A 21553-nucleotide genomic window follows, 5' to 3' on the forward strand; every position below is an offset into this window, starting at 1 on the left:
GTCCAATTTTAAAATGGGCAAAGCCTTGGCTGGTTTTGCTCAGTGGTTAGAACATTAGCACATGAACCAAAAGGTCCCTGGTTCAATTCCCAGTCAAGGGCATGTACCTTGATCAGGTTTGATCCCCAGCCCCCTGGTTGGGGCACATGCAGGAGTCAACAGTCAGTGTCTCTCTCTCTCTCTCTCTCTCTCTCTCTCTCTCTCTCCTCCTCCCCCCTTTCACTCTCTCTAAAAAATCAGTGGGAAAATATCCTCTGGTGAGGCTTTTTAAAAAGTGGGCAAAGGAAGGACCTAAATAGATAATTCTTTAAAGAACACATACAGATGGGCAATAGACATATAAAAAAATGCTATACATCACTAATCATCAGAGAGATGCTAATTAAAACTACAATGAGGTATCACCTCACACATACTAGAATGGCTGTCATCAATAAATCAACAAATAACAAGTGCTAGCAAGGATGTAAAGAAAAGGAAACCCTAGTGCACTGAGAATGCAAAATGGTGCAGCCACTGTGGAAACAGTATGGAGTTTCCTCAGAAAATTAAAAATGGAACTGCCTTTTGACCCAATGATCCCACTTCTGGGAATATATCCTAAGGATCTTGAAACACCGATCATAAAGAATATATGCACCCATAAGTTCCTAGAAGCATTATTTACAATAGCCAAAATCTGGAAGTAGCCCAAGTGCTCATCAGTAGATGAGTGGATAAAAAAGCTGTGGTACATTTACACAATGGAATACTATGGAGCCATAAAAAAAGAAGGAACTCTTACCCTTTGCAACAGCATGGATGGACCTTGAGATTATTACGCAGTCAGAGAAAGACAAATATTACGTGATCTCACTTATACGTGGAATCTAATGAACAAAGTAAACTAATGAATAAAAGAGGTCCATAGGCATGGATGCATGGAACAGACTGACACATCTCAGAGGGGTGGGAGTTGGGGGAAATGGAATGAGATTAACCAAATAACTTAAAGGCGTAGACCATGGGCACAGACAATAGTATGGTGAAGGTCTAGGTTGAGGTAGGGGGTGGGTGGAGGGGGGCAAAGGTAGGGTGGAAATGGGAGACATCTGTATTAGTGTTAAGGATAAAAAATAAATTTTAAAAAATAATAATAATGAATAGTCACCACCCTCACATGGCATATGATTTAGAATGTGAGTGGCTGGGCCAGAGAGGAGACTGAGCAAAGCTGTATGACAGTGAATGGAGCAAATATGAGACACGAGGACCTGCTCACTAATATCAGTGACTTCAGGTGGATTTCTTTACTTAAAATTTTCACTTAGACATAATTGCAAAAGTGTGACAAGGGAAGTACAAATAATTTCCAGATACTCCCTACTCATAATACCTATTTGGTAAGATTTTACTACATTTTCTTTCCACTGTATTTCAAGGAGATTCAGATACAAGAGAAAGGGTGAGTCTGTGTTGAGGTATTTTGCTTTCCAAATTCTCCTAAAAATGTTCCCCTGTATCAGAACCCCTCTGGCAGGAACCTTCCTATCACAAAGGCCATAGCTTCCTTCCCCTCCTTGCCCCACCCTCTCCCTTTGCCAAGAGCACAGAAGGGGAAGAAGTGTGTGCTTGGGGATGCTGCCAAGACAGAGAGACTGTGTGAAGAAGGAAGGAGTCGCCTGAGCAGAAGGAGTATATTCTCAGGAGAAAAGGCTCTGCCCACCACACCACGCATAAGACCACCAGGAAGATCCGCACTGCAAACCAATCCAACCTTTCCGGGAGAGAGCAGGTAAGTCTATGTCCTCTCTGCACAGATTGTTGGCTCTTCCCCAGTGCCAAGACCTTCAGGGACACCTCTCCTATCTATCAGCTCCTGAAATAGTCTTTGAAAGACTGAGGCTTCTGACAGCTGAAGTCAGGATGGCCAAGACTACTAACTAAGGTGCTAGGGAGCAAGAACCATTTCAAGGCTAAGGGTTTTCAAAGTCCAGAAAATGATTTAATTCATTAGACAGAATTTAGGAGGCCACAAATGGGAACAGGGCAGAGGACCAGAGCTGAGAGATGGGTGAAGGAGAGACAGTGTGCCAAGTTCAAAGGCTCCCAACCAGCACAAGATCCTATTCATATTTGGGCCTGTGCTGGGTCTCCTCCTTGTACCTATCAATGGCATGCCTGCCTTCAAGCCCCCCTCCTAAGGGTGCTCTGAGAAAGGCATTGGCATATGTCCTAGTGAAGAGAAGTCTTGTCCCCAGACACTGATGGGGGGTACTGTGCTCTAATCCCCACAGGCCTCCTCATCTCATCATCATGAACTGGTGGTGCATGATCATCTCTGGGCTTATCGTAGTGGTGCTTAAAATTGTCGGAATGACCTTATTTCTGTTTTATTGTGAGTATTTGAGCAATCCTTTACCCCAACTCCATGTTGTCTTGTTCTTGGATCTTTTCTCAGAATGCATGGTTAAATGTATAGGTTAAGTGCCCCAAGTCTTTCCACCTGAGAGCAACTGACAATACCCCTCTCCCTTCCCAAAACACACAAAGGGCCAGGTTCCTTGCTCTACCTTGGAGATGTAGAATGGACTCAGTACCCCACACAAAGCTTTCATCGTAGAACATTAGTTGGGTAATATGAGCTGAAATACTCAGCAGTGCTTGCTATTGTTGCTTAAATCTGAAAATTCAGCTGCAGTTCAACCTATTATTGAAGCTATAAGAAAAGATAATGGGTTTTTTCGAAGGGAGAAATTTCCTCCTATGTACACAGAAATGAATTCATCTAAATGCTTAGAATGAAAAGCCTCCTATCAAGAAATTGTACTGCAATTGCAGCAAGTAGAATCTTCTCCAGCCCCAGAAGCCAGTAGGGAAAATAAATGAGGAAGGAAATGTAGTTTAGGAGGCAGTGGTTGGGTAAGAAGTGTCTTCCTTATGACCCAATCCAAAGGTACAATTTGTATCACATCAAAGAGCAGGAAGACAATACAAATATAAATAAGTGAACATATTCACAAAAAAATATATACGTACATGTCTTTGTGGGCCAGAGTCAGACAGTTCTATATTTTCCATTAATAGTCACAGTGGCCCTAACCAGTTTGGCTCAGTGGATAGAGCGTCGGCCTGAGGACTGAAGGGTCCCAGGTTTGATTCCAGTCAAGGGCATGTATGTACCTTGGTTGCAGGCACATCCCCAAGTGTGTAGGAAGCAGCTGATTGATGTTTCTCTCTCATCGGTGTTTCTAACTTTCTATCCCACTCTCTTCCTCTGTAAAAAAAATAAAAATATATATATATTTTTTAAAAATAGTCACAGTGACATAGCAGCCCCTGTGAGGATGTTTGTTTGTTATAGTCATCCTGAATTGGGGCTGAGCCAATAGCTGATTTTCTTTGCAGTCCCACAGATTTTTGGCAAACGTGATGACAGCTTCAGTCCCACAGGGAGCTATGGAACAGGTAATGTGCATGACAATCTCTTCTCCATCATGTTCTAATGTGCTCAATTCTCTTTAGAAACCTTTCTCAAGGACTTTTCCCAAGAAGTTCTTTGGCAGGAAATGTACATAAATATCTGCTAATTTATAATATATATATACATTCTGGAATGTACATCCAATGTATAACATGGTGACTACTGCATTCTATACTTGACAGTTGCTAAAACAGTAGGTCTTAGATGTTCTTACTGAAAAAAAAAAAAGTGGCAATTCTGTGAAGTAATGAAGGTGTTAGCTAACCTTATTTTGGTAATAGATTTTGCATTATTTTTGTATTAGATCATCACACTGTACAACTTAAATTTACACAGTGTTATATATCAATTATATCTCATAAAGCTGAAAAAATAAAATAAATTAAATGCAACACAGTCAGCAAAAAAATCTTCTATTTCATCCCTTCCTTTTATAGTTGGGAAACCAAGACTAGACTGAGTGAAATGTCTGGTCCTCAGTTTTCCTCCTGGGTCTGAGGAAGGGAATTAGCATGGAATCACTGTGATGTAATGTGAAAGTACTTAGTAAACTCTGACATGTTGTACACTTAAAGGAACTGTTATAAAGAAGTCCATTCTCACACAAAAATTTGTATTCAGCATCTTTTTGTGTGCCAAGCACTACACTAGACCAACCAGAGAAGAAGAATAAAAACAGGACATATTCATCAACTACAAAACACAAGGCACAATGCCAGAGCTATAGAGGATAAAGAGATGGGTGAAGCACGGCTCTCCTTCCTCAACCCACCTCTCTCTCTCACTCTCTCTTAAGACACCTACTACTTTGTACATCTTTAAGAGAATGATTGTTTCTTGTTTGTCCCAGACAAACAAGACACTCAGTACACTGAGTTAGCTACATGGAGGAAATACTCATGAAATATTTATGGAGTTCTGTTCAGTTACAATCCCCAAACCTGGTTATTACATAACACACACACACAAACACACACACACACACACACACACACACACACACACACAAAACCTTTGAACTGGAGACTGAAATAAAAAGTGAGTGCTAACTTGTATGCTTTATTAATATAAGTGTAAGTAGCTGTCTGGGTCTATTAAAGAGGTCTTCAACCACAATGGACTAATAATTGGGCCATTGAGGATACATTTTACTGCCTCTGAAGCAACTGCAGCTTCCTGCTCAGGTGGCCAGTGTTCCCAGGAAAAATGAGGCCTCTCGGAGGCCTATAAATTCCCCTACTTATATTCAAATAAATATTTACCTCTTCTCTGCCCATAGGAAAGCTCTGGAAGTTTGTCTGCCTTCTTGTCTGCCCATAGCCCTGGCCCTGAAATTTGCTCCAGTTAGCCACAGTCCTTAGCGCTGAAGAGTTCTAATCAAAGAAGGCTCCAAAAGTTGCTGATCATGAGTTTTCATATAGGGTTTGAGGCACCAGAACTGGAGAGAGCAGCAAAGACGCTGTGTAGAGCCTGGAAGGGAAGTGGTCCAACAGTTCTTTGGATATAACAGTGTCAAATGTGAACATGAGAAAGGAGCAGGGGGGTTTCCTTCTGATACTAAATCCATCCATTCTTCTTCCTATCTCCTGTTCTTCCTCTCAGCATTTCACACCTACTATCACACCAAAAAAAAAAAAAAAAAGGACATGAACTAGAACTTGGGGTGTGGGACATGACAAATAATGGTAGTAGTTTGATGGAAGGTTCCAAGAAAAAAGGTCTCTGAAAAATTCTAGTGCAGAATGACCAAGAGCCCTTTGTCACCTCCACTGTCCAGAGACAAATAGTCACAGGGACTTGAAGCTGCTTTGAGTTTGTGTGTTATATTCATCACATGCCTACCTGAAAGTTTTCTTTTCCTTTCAGTCCCACCGATTTCCGGGAATGGTGATAACAGCTTCCGTCCCACAGAGAGCTCTGGAACAGGTAAAGAGCATCCTTATAACTTCCTCTCCACCCCAGGTTCTTATGTAGTAATTTCTTAAAGACTTTTCCGGGCGGTGCTGGAAGCAGGACTCTGGATGCGCTATAAGATTCAGTAGACAATGGGAAGCAAAGGAGAGCTCATCCTGCTCGGGCTCTTGATCATCCTTTCTGTCCTCTATCATTCAGGTCATAGCCTGCGGTGCTACACCTGTCTCAACCCAGGTGGTGCGTGCACTGTCGTCAACAACTGTATAGTTAATTTTGATGCATGTCTCTACCTCAAAGCCGAGACACGGACATAGTACCAATGTTGGAAGTTTGATAACTGCAACTACAACTACCTCTCAAAACACTTAGGAGAAAAGACTCTACGGTACAAATGCTGCAAGAAGGACCTGTGTAACAAAAGCGGTGGGATGAGCCTAACAGGGACCATCGCTCTGCTGGTGACTCCGCTGCTCACAGCATTCTGGAGACTTATCTAAATCAATACCAGGAGCGATTCTCCTCACTCCCTGCTTCTGTGTATTCCTTATTTCCTTTGCTGCCACAAAAGCTTTCTATTTTCTTACTGGATCCTGTTGGGAAAAACCAAAACTAGCTTGAGCAACTTGGATGAGAGAGAGAGAGAGAGAGAGAGAGAGAGAGAGAGAGAGAGAGAGAGCTGGAAAACCAGTCCTGTTTGCAGAGAAGGCCCCTCTGAGGGAAGAAGTTTAGGAGTGAAGCATGTGCCATATTAGCTGGGTTAGTTGCATGCTGCTTCCTCTGCTTGTTGCAGTGATAGCTTGACTAGATTCTCTGCAATTGGCACTTATTTCCCTGCTTGTTCCTTGGATGTAGTTACCGGTATGATCAGTGCTTTTGGGGGAGGAGAGGAGCAGGTTGGAGCAGAGGGGTTCTTTTCACCAATCTCTCTCACAGGGGATGCTTTCATCCCCTCCTTTTATGGCCCCTGTGTTGCCATGTAGGCATGATGAATGTTCCAGATGTGGCTGTGAGGGGCAATGAGATTCTAAATGCAGAGTGATTGGAATGAATGTTATATTCTCAACTAGAAGGTGTCTGGCAGAGTAGGAGGTAAGCTTTCCAGGTGGCAGGGCAAAGGCACCAGGTCTGCCTTTAGAGAGGTACCAGTGGCTGAAATCTGAATTTTCTTCTTTTCCTAAATTTTGTATGGGCTTTGCAGTCTTTCCCTAAAAAACAACTTAAATAGGTCAATTAATGGAGTGTTAAAACTATTCCCCTCCCCTTTTCATTGGAATGATGGCATATTTTTGCTTTGTCACACAGTTCGAGAATAAATATTTGAACACTCTTTGCTACAAGTGATTTACAGTATTGTGTGCTTATTTTGAGGGTTATCAGTGGGAATACCCGTATGTGTATGTGTATGTGTATTGTAAGAATGCAATGGGAAGATGTCATCACGAACAGCAACAGGTCCACAGGGATGTTCTACCTGCTGACATCAAGCCTGTTGACTCCTAGCTGCCTTGGCACAGATCATGTGATGCTCATTTGTAAGGGCTATTAGCATCCTCACAAATGTCAAGACTTTGAGAAGCTCTACCAGTTTCCTAAAGAGAGAGACCCCTTTTCAGGAGGGCAAAGTCTTCCTTTTTTTGTGTGTGTGGATGCTGGGGAATAATTCTCAAGATCTGGTAGACTTAATAACATTTATATTCTTTTTTCTTAATATATTTTATTGATTTTTCACAGAGAGGAAAGGAGAGGGACAGAGAGCCAGAAACATCGATGAGAGAGACACATCGATCAGCTGCCTCCTGCACACTCCCCACCGGGGATGTGCCCGCAACCAATGCACATGCCCTTGACCGGAATCGAACCCGGGACCCTTCAGTCCGCAGACCGACGCTCTATCCACTGAGCCAAACCGGCCTCGGCACATTTATATTCTTATAACCTTGTCTGCTTTTAACAGCATGGCCTCACTTGCCAATGAAAGTGAGATTTCTTGATTAATGTTTTTTTTTTAAAAAGGCCTTGATTATGTAACCTGCGAGAGAAAGCGGAACAAATGATGCCTTTTTGAAAATAAAATATAATAATAATAAAAAGACTTTTCCCATTGCCCCCTTTCTTATGGAGCATTTTTGCTCAAAGGGACCCATAAAGACCTTCTAATTCATTCCCTTCATGTTATACATAGGGATACTGAAATTAGACCGGATGAAATTTCTTCCTGAATTGAGGATGATTTGTTTGAATATAATAGTTATAAAGAAACCTATGTCCTATTATATTAAGACTTAGTTCCAGGACTCTCACCTACAACCACTATATCATGGTCATATATATCATGCTCTCTTCTCTTGGATTTCCTTAGTCTGCCCCAGCAGTTGGAATTTTCATCAAGGAAGATGCTTTTTGTTGTCTACCTCTGAAATGTCTTGGAACAAAAGCATGGACATGTGTAAAGAACAAGACTCAACTTTAGCCATTGTGAACACGCCAGAGAAACTGGTGAGAGCATAAGAAAAATACAATAATGGAGCCCACCTGACACCAGTCTCAGTGGGAGGAGGGGTAGGACAATTTGACTGGTCGAGCTGGGGTGAGGTAGGGGATAAAGAGGTGGCTGTCTGGGAGCTCAAGCTCCTTGTTCTGAATCTGGAGCTGGGGTAGCAATGGGATGTTCTCCTCAGGTCCATTTGAGCTAGTGAAATCCATAAGGCACAGAAGTAGACTGTTATCCTGGGGACATTTAAAGTGCAGGGAATGACCAAATGAGTTGATGTGTATAAAAGTTGTTTAAGAACTATAGAATACTTCAAAGATGTAAGCTATTAATGTATCATCCCAGTCTGCTTCATTAATAAGGAAGATACCAATTAACAAAATGAGTAAAATACAAATAATCCTATATAATAAAAGGCTAATATGCAAATCGACCAAATGGTGGAATGACCAGTCGCTATGACACACACTGACCACCAGGGGACAGATGCTCAATGCAGGAGCTGCCCCCTGGTGGTAAGTACGCTCCCACATGGAGAGTGCCACTCAGCCAGAAGTCGGGATCAAGACTGGCGAGCATAGTGGTGGTGGTGGTGGGAGCCTCTCCTACCTCTACAGCAATGCTAAGGATGTCCAACTGATGGCTTAGGCCCGTAGGCTCCTGGACTGTGAGAGGGCGCCGGCCGGTTGAGGGACCACCTCCACCCCCACCCCAGTGCACAAATTTCATGCACCAGGTCTCTAGTTAGCAGATAGAATTGAGATCTCTCTACCTCCAAAACCCACACTCTACTCAATTTAGACCCTAATATATTTTACTTTGTAGTTACCTCTTCACATCCTAAGCATTTGCTAAGTGCTAGACATTATGCTACATACAGTAATAGTGCTTCTTTCCCTCTATCCCTTCACCCTTCTTCTAAAAAGTCCTCCTGTTATTGAGAAGAATTTGTAAGAGGGTCTTGTGTGAATCTGGGATGTAGATGTCCAACAAAGAGCTAAGAACCCCCATGGGAAGGAGAAATACTTTAACATAGAGAACCAGGAGCAAGAGAGTGGGGAGAAAAGAAAAAAAGATGAAGGGAATGGAACAGAAAGTCAATATTCTCATTGCCTCTACTAACCCTTACGTTTTGTGGCATCTCCAATGTGATCCTTGGCATTCTCTACTACTTGGCATTATCCACCATGCCAATCCCAGAAAAAGCTCATAATACTAGTGGTTTGCTGATGATTCTCAAGTGTATCTCCAGCTCAGCCTTCTCTAGACCACACAGCATATATTTATTTAAAGTGCAGGGAATGCACTTTGATCTTTAAAAAGCATCACAAACTCACCATATCAAAGTGAGTCATTATATTTTACTCCAACTGTTCTTCCTCTTGAATTCCAAATACTTGACTTATCTTACCTATCTCCCACAGAACTGATATAATAAAATAAGTAAGGCTTTTAACTGTCTGTGCCATTTGCCAAATTAAAATGGGTTAAAGTCCAGCTTCCATAGCATGACATATAGTACAGCCTCTGCCTTCTGCCAAGGTTTGTGTGCCAGTACACCTCCCTTCTAGCTCTGCACCAGCCACATTGAACAGCCTCTAGTTCCTCAAATGCTCTAGGTTGCTGTGCAGTCTGCTGTGATCTGATGCCCCCTCTTCCAAAAAGGACAAGTCCTGACCCATGTTTTTGCCTGACAAACAGCTATCTCCTCAAATTTATTTCATATAGCACTTCATCTATAGTCTGTCTGGAAAACCCCAAATTCATGTAAAATTGATCACTTCTTCTTTCTGCCTGTGCCAGATCTAGCACGTATTTCCTGGGATACCTCACTACACTGGTTGACTCATTATCTTCTCTTATTAGACCTGTGGATCTTCAACATGTTGGCATGACTGAGATTTTAAAAATGGTGGTGAAATCTATGCACCTTTACCCAGAAACATTACATGAATAAAATTCTAACAGCTTCATAGGTCCCCTTGGAAACTATCCATGGTTTCCAGCAAAAGGGCTAAAGGTTAAGAAACCTTGTTTTAGACCATGGGTCAGCAAAATTCTTCTTGAAGAGCTAGATAGTATATATTCCATACTTTTTAGGTCATAAGGTCTCTGTCACTACTACTTTACACTGCCATTATACCTCAAAAGCGGCCATAGACAATTTGTTTTAAAAAATGGGCCTTGGTGTATTCCAATAAAACCTTATTTGCAAAAATGGGCTACAGTCTAGATTTGGCCCACTGGCTGTAGATTGCCAATCCTTGCTTTTGATAATAATTTCTTTAGGAGAAATGAATTTGTTTCTATATCCCTAACATTGTACAATGCCTGGTATGTAATTGACACTTAAATGTTTGTTAAATGAGTAAATTTGCTAATTAATTTTTAAAAATAATCTAATTTTATTATTTTTAAAAATTAATTAGCAAATTAAGGAGAACATTGAGAAAGGGGAAATAAAGGCAACAGCCATGGGGAAGAGAATATCTAAATGGACTCAGATATCCACTAATTGTGGAAGGTATGTGAAGAGTACAGAAGAGGCCAGGAGTTCCCAGACTTCTGGCTGGAGTGATTTGTGGTTCATTAATTAACTATGATGTCTTGGATTAGCATCAAGTTATGAAATACTCAATAAACACTGATTATTTCTCATGGAATTATCTGCTTTAGCAATACACTTTAAATCTCCCTATTTTCTCAAGGAATTCACTTGACCTCAAAAACCTTATTCAGAATAAAAAATTTCTGGCAAGGAAAAAAATCCTATGCAGAGAGAATCAAATAAAGGTATATTTGAAATTGCCTTTTTTGAGATATATAGTACTCTCCCCTTCATTTTCCATCACCTTGGAATATGTTAGAAATGAAAATCTTTAGAGCCCTACAGCAAACCTATGAAGATCTACTGCGCCAGAGCCCAACAGCTTGTGTGAACAAGAGCTCCAAGTAGTCCCGATGCTCTGTGTAGACTGAGAATTACTTCTCTAGGATTTATGTTGGGTGGCAGCTGTAGAGTCCTCTACCAGCCTTCCTTGTTCCCAGAATCAGATATGATCATGGGCCCACTAACCCAAGGAAGCAAGAGCAAAGAACCTTCTGTTGAACTGTTTGCTTGTTTTTTAATTTCTAGGAGTTCCTCCAGAAGATAACTGGACCTGAGAAGTATTTTATTGGCTTACTATACCAGCATGCAAAGAAAAATTGGCACTGGATCAACAATTCTGTTTTCAACGGCACGTATGTGAACAACCCACATTTTTCTAGGGAACTTTGTTCACTTCAGGAGTCCAGATCTGAGATTTAGTGGACTTTTCCTGGAAGAGCACAAAGCTGAGACCTAGTTCTCTGTTCTATTTCTCTCCTTTCTTCCAACCCATCCATCCCAAAGATACATTTTTTGGTAATTTTTTTATTATGGAACATACCAAACATTTCTAAATAGAGAGAAGAATATTCATACAACAAATTATTTTGTTCAAATTAGGATCCAAACAAACCCACATATATACCATTTGTTTGATCTAGCTCATAAGTCTCTTTTAACCCACAGATCATATTTTATTACTAAGTTCTGACAAGTTTCCCAGATGTGGCTTTTTTATCCAAAGAAAGATAATCATAAGCAACTTATCTCTGTCTTAAAGTTATAAACTTTAACTCCCAGGAGCTATCTCCTATCTTTCATTCCATGAACATAGCATTGGCGGAGAACATTGCCAGTGTACATCTGAAGAGGCTGAGTCAGATAGAAAGCAAGTCCATTCCCTGCCTGTAACTGGGCTTCCCACAGAAGAGTGGAAATTAATATTCACTGTTGACTAAATGCCAGACACTTTACACATGTCATTCCTGCACTACCCACAATGATGATACAGAAAAAAGCTTTTGTTAATCCCCATTTCACAGACAGTTGAATGGAGGATAAGTGACTTAGAAATGTGTTGAATGTCACCAAGCTTGGAATTGATGGAGCCACGTTTTGATCCCACATACGCTTGACTTCAGAACTCTAGACCTTTTCATGAAGCCAGACTCTTTCCAGTCAGACTGAAAGGGCCTGACTGATAGAAAAAGAGGTGGGAGAAGGCCAATGAAGTATTTCTTTCCTAAAGCCACCTGCTGCCTAGGAAAAGAAATATCTTCTTCCTCAGTCCTCCTGCTGTGCACATAGTACCTTCAGTACTAAAACATTATCTCTGGGAGGAAATGGAACAAATGGCCCATGCAATGCTTCTGACCAAACACAGCGAGTCGTGAATCCATAAACATTCACATGAGAGTTGACAGGAAAGGATCAGTTTAGAGATGGATTTGGGGATAAGAGGGGGACTGGAATCAAGAAAAGGCAGGCTGAACTAATGGGCCTTAACCATGTTGTTTTCTCATTCAGTGTTACCAATCCGCTTCAGGAGTTCCACTGTGTGACCATAGGTCTAACAAACACATTTGATGCTGCATCATGTAACACCCCATACCGCTGGATCTGTGAAAAGCGTGCCAAGTGATCGAGTTCTCTGTGGTCTCTGACAAGAACAACCAACATACTTATGAAGATAGTGAAAGAGAACATTGACAATCAGGACTGATCCAAGAAATAGAGAATATCAAATTACTGTGTCTGTCTTCTATGGGTTACTGGCTGAGCTCCCTAACCAATCCTCGGGGCTAATGCACTGGCCCCTTTACAGATATACTTGCATGTACACAAGTGAGGCAAACTCCTCATTCTGAGCCAGTAATTCCTCAAGACCCCATTTCCTGTGAGAGTTGCATCTGTGATTCTTTTTTATCTGAACTGGTCATGTAGTCAATGATCCCTTCGTGCATCTGTAGGTTAGAAGAGGCTTGGCTGTTTGGGGGAATGAGCTTCTGTATTCCAAAATGGAGACTGGATACTAGCCATCTCCAGGAAACATGATCAGTTTTGTGGAGGCAACTTGGTTGGTATAAAGACAGGTATTTTTCTGTAGAACTGAGCATTTCTCATTGGTCAACAGGGCCAAGCCTATTGCCAGGGTCTGTCTGATCTTCAGAGCACATGGCCATACTACCAAAGAGAAACTCCAGACTGAGAAGGTGTGAACCTTATTTAGATAGTAGCAAGGTGGAAGATGGATAAACTTTGCTTCTGTGCCCTCATCTCTGTTCCCAAGAGACCCCTCCACACACCCTTCATCCCCACCCCTGGTCTGAACTGAGGCCAGGCTCTGGGAAGGACTCTTGGAGCCGAGCTTGGAGCAGAGAGAGTGTTGTTCCAGGGAATGAGGAGGAGTCTTGGCAGGCCAGGAATCTGCTAGGAAACCCCTTTTAAGACAACCCAACAGCAAAGATGACCAAGCTGACTGAATCTCTGTTCTTCAACAAAGCTCTAAGAGAGACTCAAGCTAAAAATCTTCTTGGTCTTGGCCTGAATCTCCATTTTAACAGATTCTGATTATCTGATCATATTTGTTGAGTATATTTTAACAAACTGGGGTAGTCTCCTGGGCCCCAGTGATCACAACATATTCCTCTTTGCAGTTCTGGACCGACCCTGCCAGGTACAGCCTTGCACTGGTTGACATCACACTGACCCCAGACTAGTCCAGCTGATCAAGAATTAGAAAAAGGGGAGGGATGCTCAAGGAAACATTGGGTGGAGGCAAGGAGTGGGCATATAAAAGAAAGGGCACACCAGGAACAAATGGAAATCATGCATAAGGAAATAAGAGTCCATTTGGCCCGATGGGAAGGAAGGCAAGAAAGAGATAGAAAAGTCATGGGGTATCCTGTCTGTTCTCTGTACTCAACATAGGCTACAGACCCTCCTCAGTGCATGGAAAAGAGAAAAGAGATGCCCGTGGGTTTTCAGTAGCAAGAATTAAACCATGAGAGACTGTACAAAATAAATGGAAATTATAGTCACCTAAGTAAAATGCTTACCATTTATGTCTAATAATATAAATGTCATTAGATGGATGTCAAATTAAATTATTGTCAGTTTTATTTTTATTACACCACTGAGCTCTGTTCCTATGTTATTAAGCTTCATAGTTTTTGGTTAATTAGCATGCCACTTATTTATAATTTTAAAAAATGAGATAATTAGAACTTGCTTGAAGGAGATTGCCAGAAACAATTTGTGTTTGGGGTAGAGCGGATGTTGGAATCATTAGTAGTTTCATGGTGTTTGCAAAGACCAGTGCTGCAGTTGAAGAGGGAGAAAAGGCTAGGTGTGTGGTAAAAATAAATAAATAAAAATAATAGAATTCTAAGCAAAGTTAAGCCCCAGAATTCAGACAACAGAGAGAAAACCACAACCGTCTGTTTTGAGAAGGGAGAACTGTGGTTGCCACACTTCCTATGCGAAGACAGGAGAGATTGCAAACTTTTAGAGTCCGGAAATGTAGACATCTAGTGATTTCCCTAGGAGACAGACAGCTCAAATTTTCCCCGAGATAAGGAGGTGCTCTGCCCCAGTTCTAAAAGTGGTCCTGTGAGCTGGGTTGGGGTGCGGGTGGGGAGTATATGGGAAATATGTGGACTATGGTTTAAGTTTATTATTGGGGGCAGGGATGATCAGATATTAGGATAGATAAAAGTCACCTTATTGGGTAACAGCAGTGTGGTTTTCATTTTTTTATTATATATATATTTGTAACCCTCACCTGAGGATATATTTATTGATTTTTAAAGAGAGAGGAATGAATGGGGTGGCAGGGAGGCGGGGGTGAGAGAGAGAGAGAGAGAGAAAGAAAAACATTGATCAGTTGCCTCTCATATGCTCCCCAACTGGGGTTGAACCCACAACATAGGTATCTGCTCTGACCTGAAATCGAATTCACAACCTTTTTTGGTGTACAGGACAATGCTCCAACTAACTGACCACACAGCTGGGCTGTGGTAGAGCTTTTTAAAAAAGCAATGTAAATCTAATAAACCACTGGATTAGAGTTTTGACTCTGCTTCCAATATGGTATGGAAATCTGTATAGAATTCTTATGCTTTCTGTATCTTAATTTCCTTATGTATAAAATGGGGCAGTAATATCTCTCTCACAAAATTCTTGCATATAATAAATAAGATCCCCACTGTGTGTCTCAATGGTGATAAACAATAGGGGAAGCCCTTAGTGGAATATTTGCAGTTGAGACCTTTATCTTAGAATTGGCTCTTCAATTTGACTTTTCATTCTCTTTATAGTGTCCTTTGATGCACAAAAGATTTCTATTTTTTTTTTTATTTTTTTTTAGGGAGAGGTGGGGAAGATAAGAGATCAACCAAAGGACTTGTATGCATGCATATAAGCATAACCAATGGATGCAAAACTCTGGGGGGTGAGGGCATGTATGGGAGTGGGGTGGGGTGGGGCAATGGTAAGATATGTACACATATAATACCTTAATAAAAAAAATATTTTAATTTTTATGAAGTCCACTTTATCTATTTTTTCCTTTTGTTGCCTGTGCTTTTGGTTTCATATCCATTAAATTGCTGCCAAATTCAGTGTCATGAGGCTGTTCCCTATGTTTTCTTCTAAGAGTTGTATAGTGTCGGGTCTTATATCTAGATCTTTGATCTATTTTGAGTTAACTTTTGTATATCGTATAAGGTAACAATCCAAATTCATTCTTTTGCATGTAGATATCCAGTTTCTCCAAGTGCCAGATTTTTAATCTCTTAAGATTGAAAATAATGTTCTATACAATTTTTTTCTTCTTGAATCTAATTAGAAGCATATATCTAGATTACAAAAGCAACAGAATATAACGATGAAATAAAATTACTACATGTAATACTACCCTATCTTAGACAAACATAATTTTATACCCCTGGATTGAAGTTAGGCATTGTGGTAGATTATATTATTGTTCACAAATGCACTGTCCCTCCCTGCAGGAGGACAATCCTTTCCTATCCTGCTGATAGCAGGCTTGGCCTTGTCGCTTGCTTTGGCCAATGAAAGCTGACCACAATTTACCATACTCTACCCCGCCCCCACCCCAGTTGGAGGCTGCCCCATTAGCCTGGACTATAATGAGGACACTGAGGAGCAGAGAGACAACTGACCCATAGTCAAATACTGGGAACAGAATAAACATTTGCTGTTGTGAGCTATGAAGATATTTAAGGTTGTTTGTCATCATATCTTGATGCAAGAATGAATATCAAGTAGTTCACATAAAGATATACAATTAGCATTGCACAAGTAGGTTATTTAGCACACTGGTGAAGCAGATGAACTCTGATGCCAGACTACCTAGGTTTGGATCCTGGGCCCCCCACATATTAACCATGTGACCTTGGGCAAGTCCCTCCTATCTCTGTACCACAGCAATGTTTTCCTTAGCTTGCAACTTTTATGTTAAAAACTAAAAATACTTCCCAAGATATTTTGACTTAGGAAGCTCCATTTACCAAGTGTCTTCCAGTTAGAGAAATATGTGCATGTAAATAAGCAGGTATTCCTGTATAATAGAAGAAATAAATACATAAATTCATAAATTAAAAAGGGTGAGAGGTTGAATTACTACTGTTATGCCCAGAACTCGGGGTCCCCAAGAAAAACCACCAGGGAACCAAACGAGTCCGATGCAAAAGCAAAGAGTCTGTATTCAAGCTAGCTTGAGCTCAGTCCCACACACACAAACCGGCGCAGTGGCGAGGTGGGGAGAGGAGGAGCCTTGGGAGAACAAAGGCTTAAAAAGGGGGTCCAAAGCAGTGGGCGGGGGGAACGTTCATGGCCCCGTTGATTGGGCAGGGGGCAGGGGCAGGGGTCTGGTTACACGGGGGTGGGGGGGGGGGATACTGTGCAGCTTGCCTAATTTGGACTGAGTCTACTTCTCTACATTCCTATTGGCAGGTTTATGCAACTGTTACATTCTCGCGGTTTTCAAGAAAAAGGAGTCATATACATAGTTACACAGGATGGAGGGTACAGTACATTTTGTGCTGTCCTGCTCTGCCCTTTCACTACATCCCTAAGACACAAAAGAAATGCAATTATTTTATTTTTATAGGCAATATGCACATATGATTACACAAATAATAAAAAAGTCTTAAAAGGCATGCAGTGAACAGTCTTGCTCCCTTCCCCGTTCTTTGTGCCCATCCCCCTACCACAATCCCACAGACAACCACCTATTAGTACCTTATCATGCTGTTAACAAGCAAATATAAGTATAAATATGCAGCAGGTCCTGGGCATTTTGTTACAGTGTTGCCATAGGAACTTAACTCTCATTTATATCAATTCACTTATGGCAAAAATGGCTTTATACTACATTATTTTGCCACTGTTCCAAGGACCTATCAACAATATTAAGTGAGGACTTACTGTACATTCATTTCTACTCTGTCCTTACACAAAAGGCTGAATGCTAAAATTCAATGTACTTTGCTTTTCTCACTTACCAATATAGCTTGGAAATCATTTCTAACCATTGAAAGAAGAGCTTCTTTATTCTTTTCACAGCTATATAATATTTCATTGTACAGATAAACATAATTTTTTTAACCAGCCACCTATTGATATCCCATTCAATTACTAATATTACAAAAATGTTGTAACAGATACAACTGTGCTTACGACATAAGCAATGGAAACAGTGGCTGGGAACAGAGTGGGGTAGATGAGGGGGAGGGCAAGGTTGGGAAATGCAGGAAATGAGGCATGAGGACAGCTCAATGAAGAGCTGGATAATAGCACTGTAAACCTGGGGGTTGTGAGGGGCACAGGAAAAGGAGAACTAAGAAATACAGTGGAGAATCAGAGCCACAGACGGAACCTACAATGAGGAATCAGGAGAGAACGTGGGCAGGAGAGGACAAACAAATGACGGGGACAGGAAGCAGAGGGTGGTGTCGTGGACCATGAGAGGGCTGGAGAATGTGGGAAAGAAACTCCCTCTCAGCCTGGGAGCCAGCTTGGTTTGTCACTTCAGCCCCACGCAGCAGCTCTGTTGCCCCACCTCCTTTGTGACAGGCAGCATGATCTGGGGGCTGTCAAGTGAGAGAATACCTCCTTACCTAGCTCTTCCTGAGAAAGTCCACAACTTAAGAGGTGTGTCTGTATGTAAAAGTCAAACCACCCTGGGATTGCAAAGGTGCCCAGAATTGTGGAATGAGTTTCTTCTCTATAAGATGCAGAGAAGAAATGAGGCAACAGGACTTTGGGAAAGGAAACCAACAAAATACGTTTGAGCCAGAAAAAAATAGGGAGCTTTACATGTAGGACACAAAGCACAGGACATATGGGAAAATGATTCAAAACCTAGAATTAAGTAGTCATTCAATTCTGCAGTTGAAGAATATTTTTTCTAGCCTTTTCTGTTTAGAAATATAAATATTACATATATATTATTTTTACATTTAGTTTTTAAAAGTTTTACTGTGAAATATGTCATAACTTGAAAAAGCATATGTGTTTGCGCACACACAAGGTAGAGCAAAAGTAGGTTTACAGTTGTGAGTATGCAAAACAAAGAGTTTATTCTTGTATTATTATTTACTAATTATTGTATTATTTTCTACACAAACAACTGTGAACCTGCTTTTGCCCCACCCTATATATGTATATACAATAAATTGAATTTTAAGATAATAAAATGAATTTTCAAGTTAACAACCAGGTTAAAAATCATGGCCATGACTTAAAAGACAAGATTTTTGTTGCACACAGACTATTTGATAATGATAAGATGGCGCTCCAAAGATAAGTAAGTACTTTCCGGTCTATTGTAGAATCCATAAGAATTTCCCCATGTAAAAGCCTTAGGGCATGAGAATCCTCCCAACCCCAGCATGCACCCTTGTCTCTCAATTCACAGGATATCCTGTCTCCAACTGCTCTGACCTGCCATCCTGTCTACTTCCCTGCTCCTTTTTACCACCACCCCTTCCATCCTCAATGGCCTTAACTGTCTTCTACGCTTGTTATGCTATGCTCTGCAAAATACTTTTAAACAGTTACAAGAAAGTATCCCTAACCAACCCCACCCAGATATGGTTATTTCTTTCCTTTGTATTCTCCAAGACAAGGCTCTATTTGCATTGTATTCATTCTAAAGTGGGTTTTCCCCCCAGTTATGTTTATCAGTTTGGGGTTGTTGTTGGGAAGTGAGGTCTAACCAAGACATCTCACAAGAAAAGAGCTATTCTGAGACAAAGTAATGAGTCTTTCCCTAACTTGCTGGCTCCCTGGAGTAGAATACCCAGCTATTTTCATTACTGTTATGATGAAAGCCATCTTCCACCTCTCACTCAATAAAGCTCTGAGATTTCTCATTTTCTCCTGAGATTTTGATGCCTCTGGTCCCCAGATGACAACAGAGAAGTGGGGTCCAGAAGGAACTTCCATCTGTTCTGTATGATCTCTACCCTGGGGCTAGAATACAGGAAAACCTGGTCCTTATGAGGGAAGGGAGCGGGGAAAGGAATATAGAAATGTAGCTAACAGAGAAAGGAGATGAAATGCTCCATGTCAGGGTTGAACAATGTGAGAGGCTGTCTGTTTTCTGCCCTCCATGCAACCTCCCTCAGCCAGGGGCACAGCAAGGTCAACTCTCCCTTGTTACTTTAGCACCAAGAATACAATCCCACTGCCCTCCCACATTTGGGGCTGGCATGATGATATGAGTCATGCCAGGTAAGAAAATGTCTCTTTCAAGACCTTCCCTCCACATCCTGAAGAAGTGTCTGTATGATCATCAGCTCTGAGGTTAGTAAGAGGTCAGGGCTGTGGAGTGAGTTGACTCTCACTATTGCCAGTCAAGAAAATCTACAGGGAGGTACTGTCACTGTTGGACCTTGGGGAAGAAACCTCAAGAAATGGTTGAAGCCTGAGGCTGGACTTGGGGTCATGCAGAGAAGTAACAGAGGGACCTTTAGGCAGTGAGATCATGAAATTATAGGACAATCTAGGGGAAGATGATCCCAGCACTTAGAATCAAACATTTAGGTCAGCTGACAGAAAATGAAGTTTCCTTTTCCTTGCTTTTTCCAGTCAAAGATCTGATTGTTCTAAAAAAAAATATCACACACATTTTGTATACTTACATTTGTCAAATTTATATTGTAAGACATATAACTACAGAAGTATAGATAAATGTATCCATTGCACTTAAAAGTTAATAAAGTGAACTCACATACAGGAACCACCCAGTTACAAAATGGAACACCTCCAGTTTCTTAAAATTCCCTTGTAGATTATTTGGTGATGAAAAGGATCATTTCAGATTTGAATTAGGGCTTTCAGATTACTCGGTTCCATGATGATGAGTCCATGATTGTCTTTAGGACAGAACTAACCCTTGAGGAGTTGACAGCAGCGTTTCATGACATCTCGAAAGGCCTCTATGAATTTGTCATTCCGGAGGGTGAAGATAAATGGGTTCAGAAAAGGAGTCACTACTAAAACCATCACTGATGCTACCCTGTTGTACTCAGCTGCCTGCGTTTGCTTGGGTTTCACGTAGAGGAACAAGCAGGTGCCATAGCCGATCACAACAACGGTGAAGTGGGAGGCACATGTAGAGAAGGCTTTCCTCCGGCCAGAGGCTGAAGGGATCTTGAGGATGGTGGAGATGATGTAAGTGTAGGAGACAATTGTAGGGATCAAAGAACCAACAATAATGAAGACAGCCATTAAAAAAAGAATAAGCTCCGTGAAAAGGCTGTCATCACAGGATAGTTTGAGCAGCTGCCCTCGGTCACAATAAAAATGGTCTAACACATTTGATTTGCAGAAGGTAAGCTGAAACGTGGCATAGACTGGCCAGATTTGAAAAAGGAACCCAAACACCCATGACATAATTACCACCCAGATGCAGGTGTGGCTGTTCATAATGATGTTGTATCTCAAAGGGTTACAGACAGCCACATAACGGTCCACAGCCATCACTCCCAGTAATACCAACTCCGATGTGCCCAAAGAAAGGTACAAGTATAGTTGTGCACTACAGGCAGTCAAAGATATAGCCTGCATTCCAGGGAGCAACAAGCCCCAGAGCATCAAGGGGACAGCAACAGATGTGATCAGGATCTCTAGGATAGAGAGGTGGCCAAGGAAGAAATACATGGGGGACTGCAGACGTTTATCAACACAGACAGTCACAATGATGACTATGTTTCCCATTAATGTCACCGAATAGAGGAAGAGGAAGACAGCAAAGAGGATATGGTGTCGTTCTTTGGAACCATAGAAACCAAGGAGATAGAAGTCAATGTTGCTAGAGTAATTCTTCAACATTTAGTCCTGTGCTGTTGCTCTTTGTGAAATCTAGAGAAAATACATTCACAATTTCAAAAGAATTCAGAAAACATCTCTTCTGCTCTTAGTCTCCACATCATGATCAAGTGGGCTCATCTCCTACTATTCTCTGTATAAGATTGATGCTAAATGTTTTATGAGAAACATATAATATATGAAGACAGATGTATATGTCCAAGAAGATGAACAATAGTCACTAATACCATAATCCCAGGCATAAAAACCCACCCACCCCAATATGCACCCTGTCCCTCAATTCACTAAACATCCTACCTCCAATTCTGCTCTAACCTTCCACCTGTCTAGTTCCTTGAGCATAAGACGCTCATTTTTACCACCATCCCGTCCATCCTGAATGCCCCAAGCCACCCTTCTGTACCTGTTATGTCCAAGCCCTGCTAAACTGCTGCATCTCAGCAGTTTCAAGGAA

The 21553-nt window shown here is 41.3% G+C and overlaps 2 protein-coding genes across 5 annotated transcripts; one reads left to right on the forward strand and one right to left on the reverse strand.

The window, feature by feature from the left end:
* Positions 1 to 1589: 1589 nt before the first annotated feature.
* Positions 1590 to 15195, forward strand: CLEC5A (C-type lectin domain containing 5A). 4 transcript variants are annotated; one of them, XM_054726425.1, is made up of 7 exons: positions 1590 to 1774; positions 2277 to 2377; positions 3388 to 3447; positions 5330 to 5389; positions 7737 to 7873; positions 11005 to 11111; positions 15107 to 15195. In XM_054726425.1, exons 2-7 carry the CDS (start codon positions 2296 to 2298, stop codon positions 15123 to 15125), a joined length of 465 nt encoding a protein of 154 aa, XP_054582400.1. In that variant the 5' UTR covers positions 1590 to 1774; positions 2277 to 2295; the 3' UTR covers positions 15126 to 15195. The 4 variants fall into 4 exon arrangements, with proteins under 4 accessions (XP_054582400.1, XP_054582397.1, XP_054582399.1 ...); XM_054726422.1 differs by lacking the exon at positions 15107 to 15195 and adding an exon at positions 12265 to 14601; XM_054726424.1 differs by lacking the exon at positions 15107 to 15195 and adding an exon at positions 12265 to 12367 and having other exon boundaries at positions 11005 to 11107.
* Positions 15196 to 20157: 4962 nt separating this feature from the next.
* On the reverse strand, positions 20158 to 21102 carry LOC103294146 (olfactory receptor 9A1). Its single transcript, XM_008150523.3, has one exon. The coding sequence runs from the start codon at positions 21100 to 21102 to the stop codon at positions 20158 to 20160; it is 945 nt and encodes a 314-aa protein (XP_008148745.2).
* Positions 21103 to 21553: the final 451 nt, after the last annotated feature.

This window comes from Eptesicus fuscus, chromosome 14, assembly GCF_027574615.1.
Source record: "Eptesicus fuscus isolate TK198812 chromosome 14, DD_ASM_mEF_20220401, whole genome shotgun sequence".
NCBI classification, from domain to species: domain Eukaryota; kingdom Metazoa; phylum Chordata; class Mammalia; order Chiroptera; family Vespertilionidae; genus Eptesicus; species Eptesicus fuscus.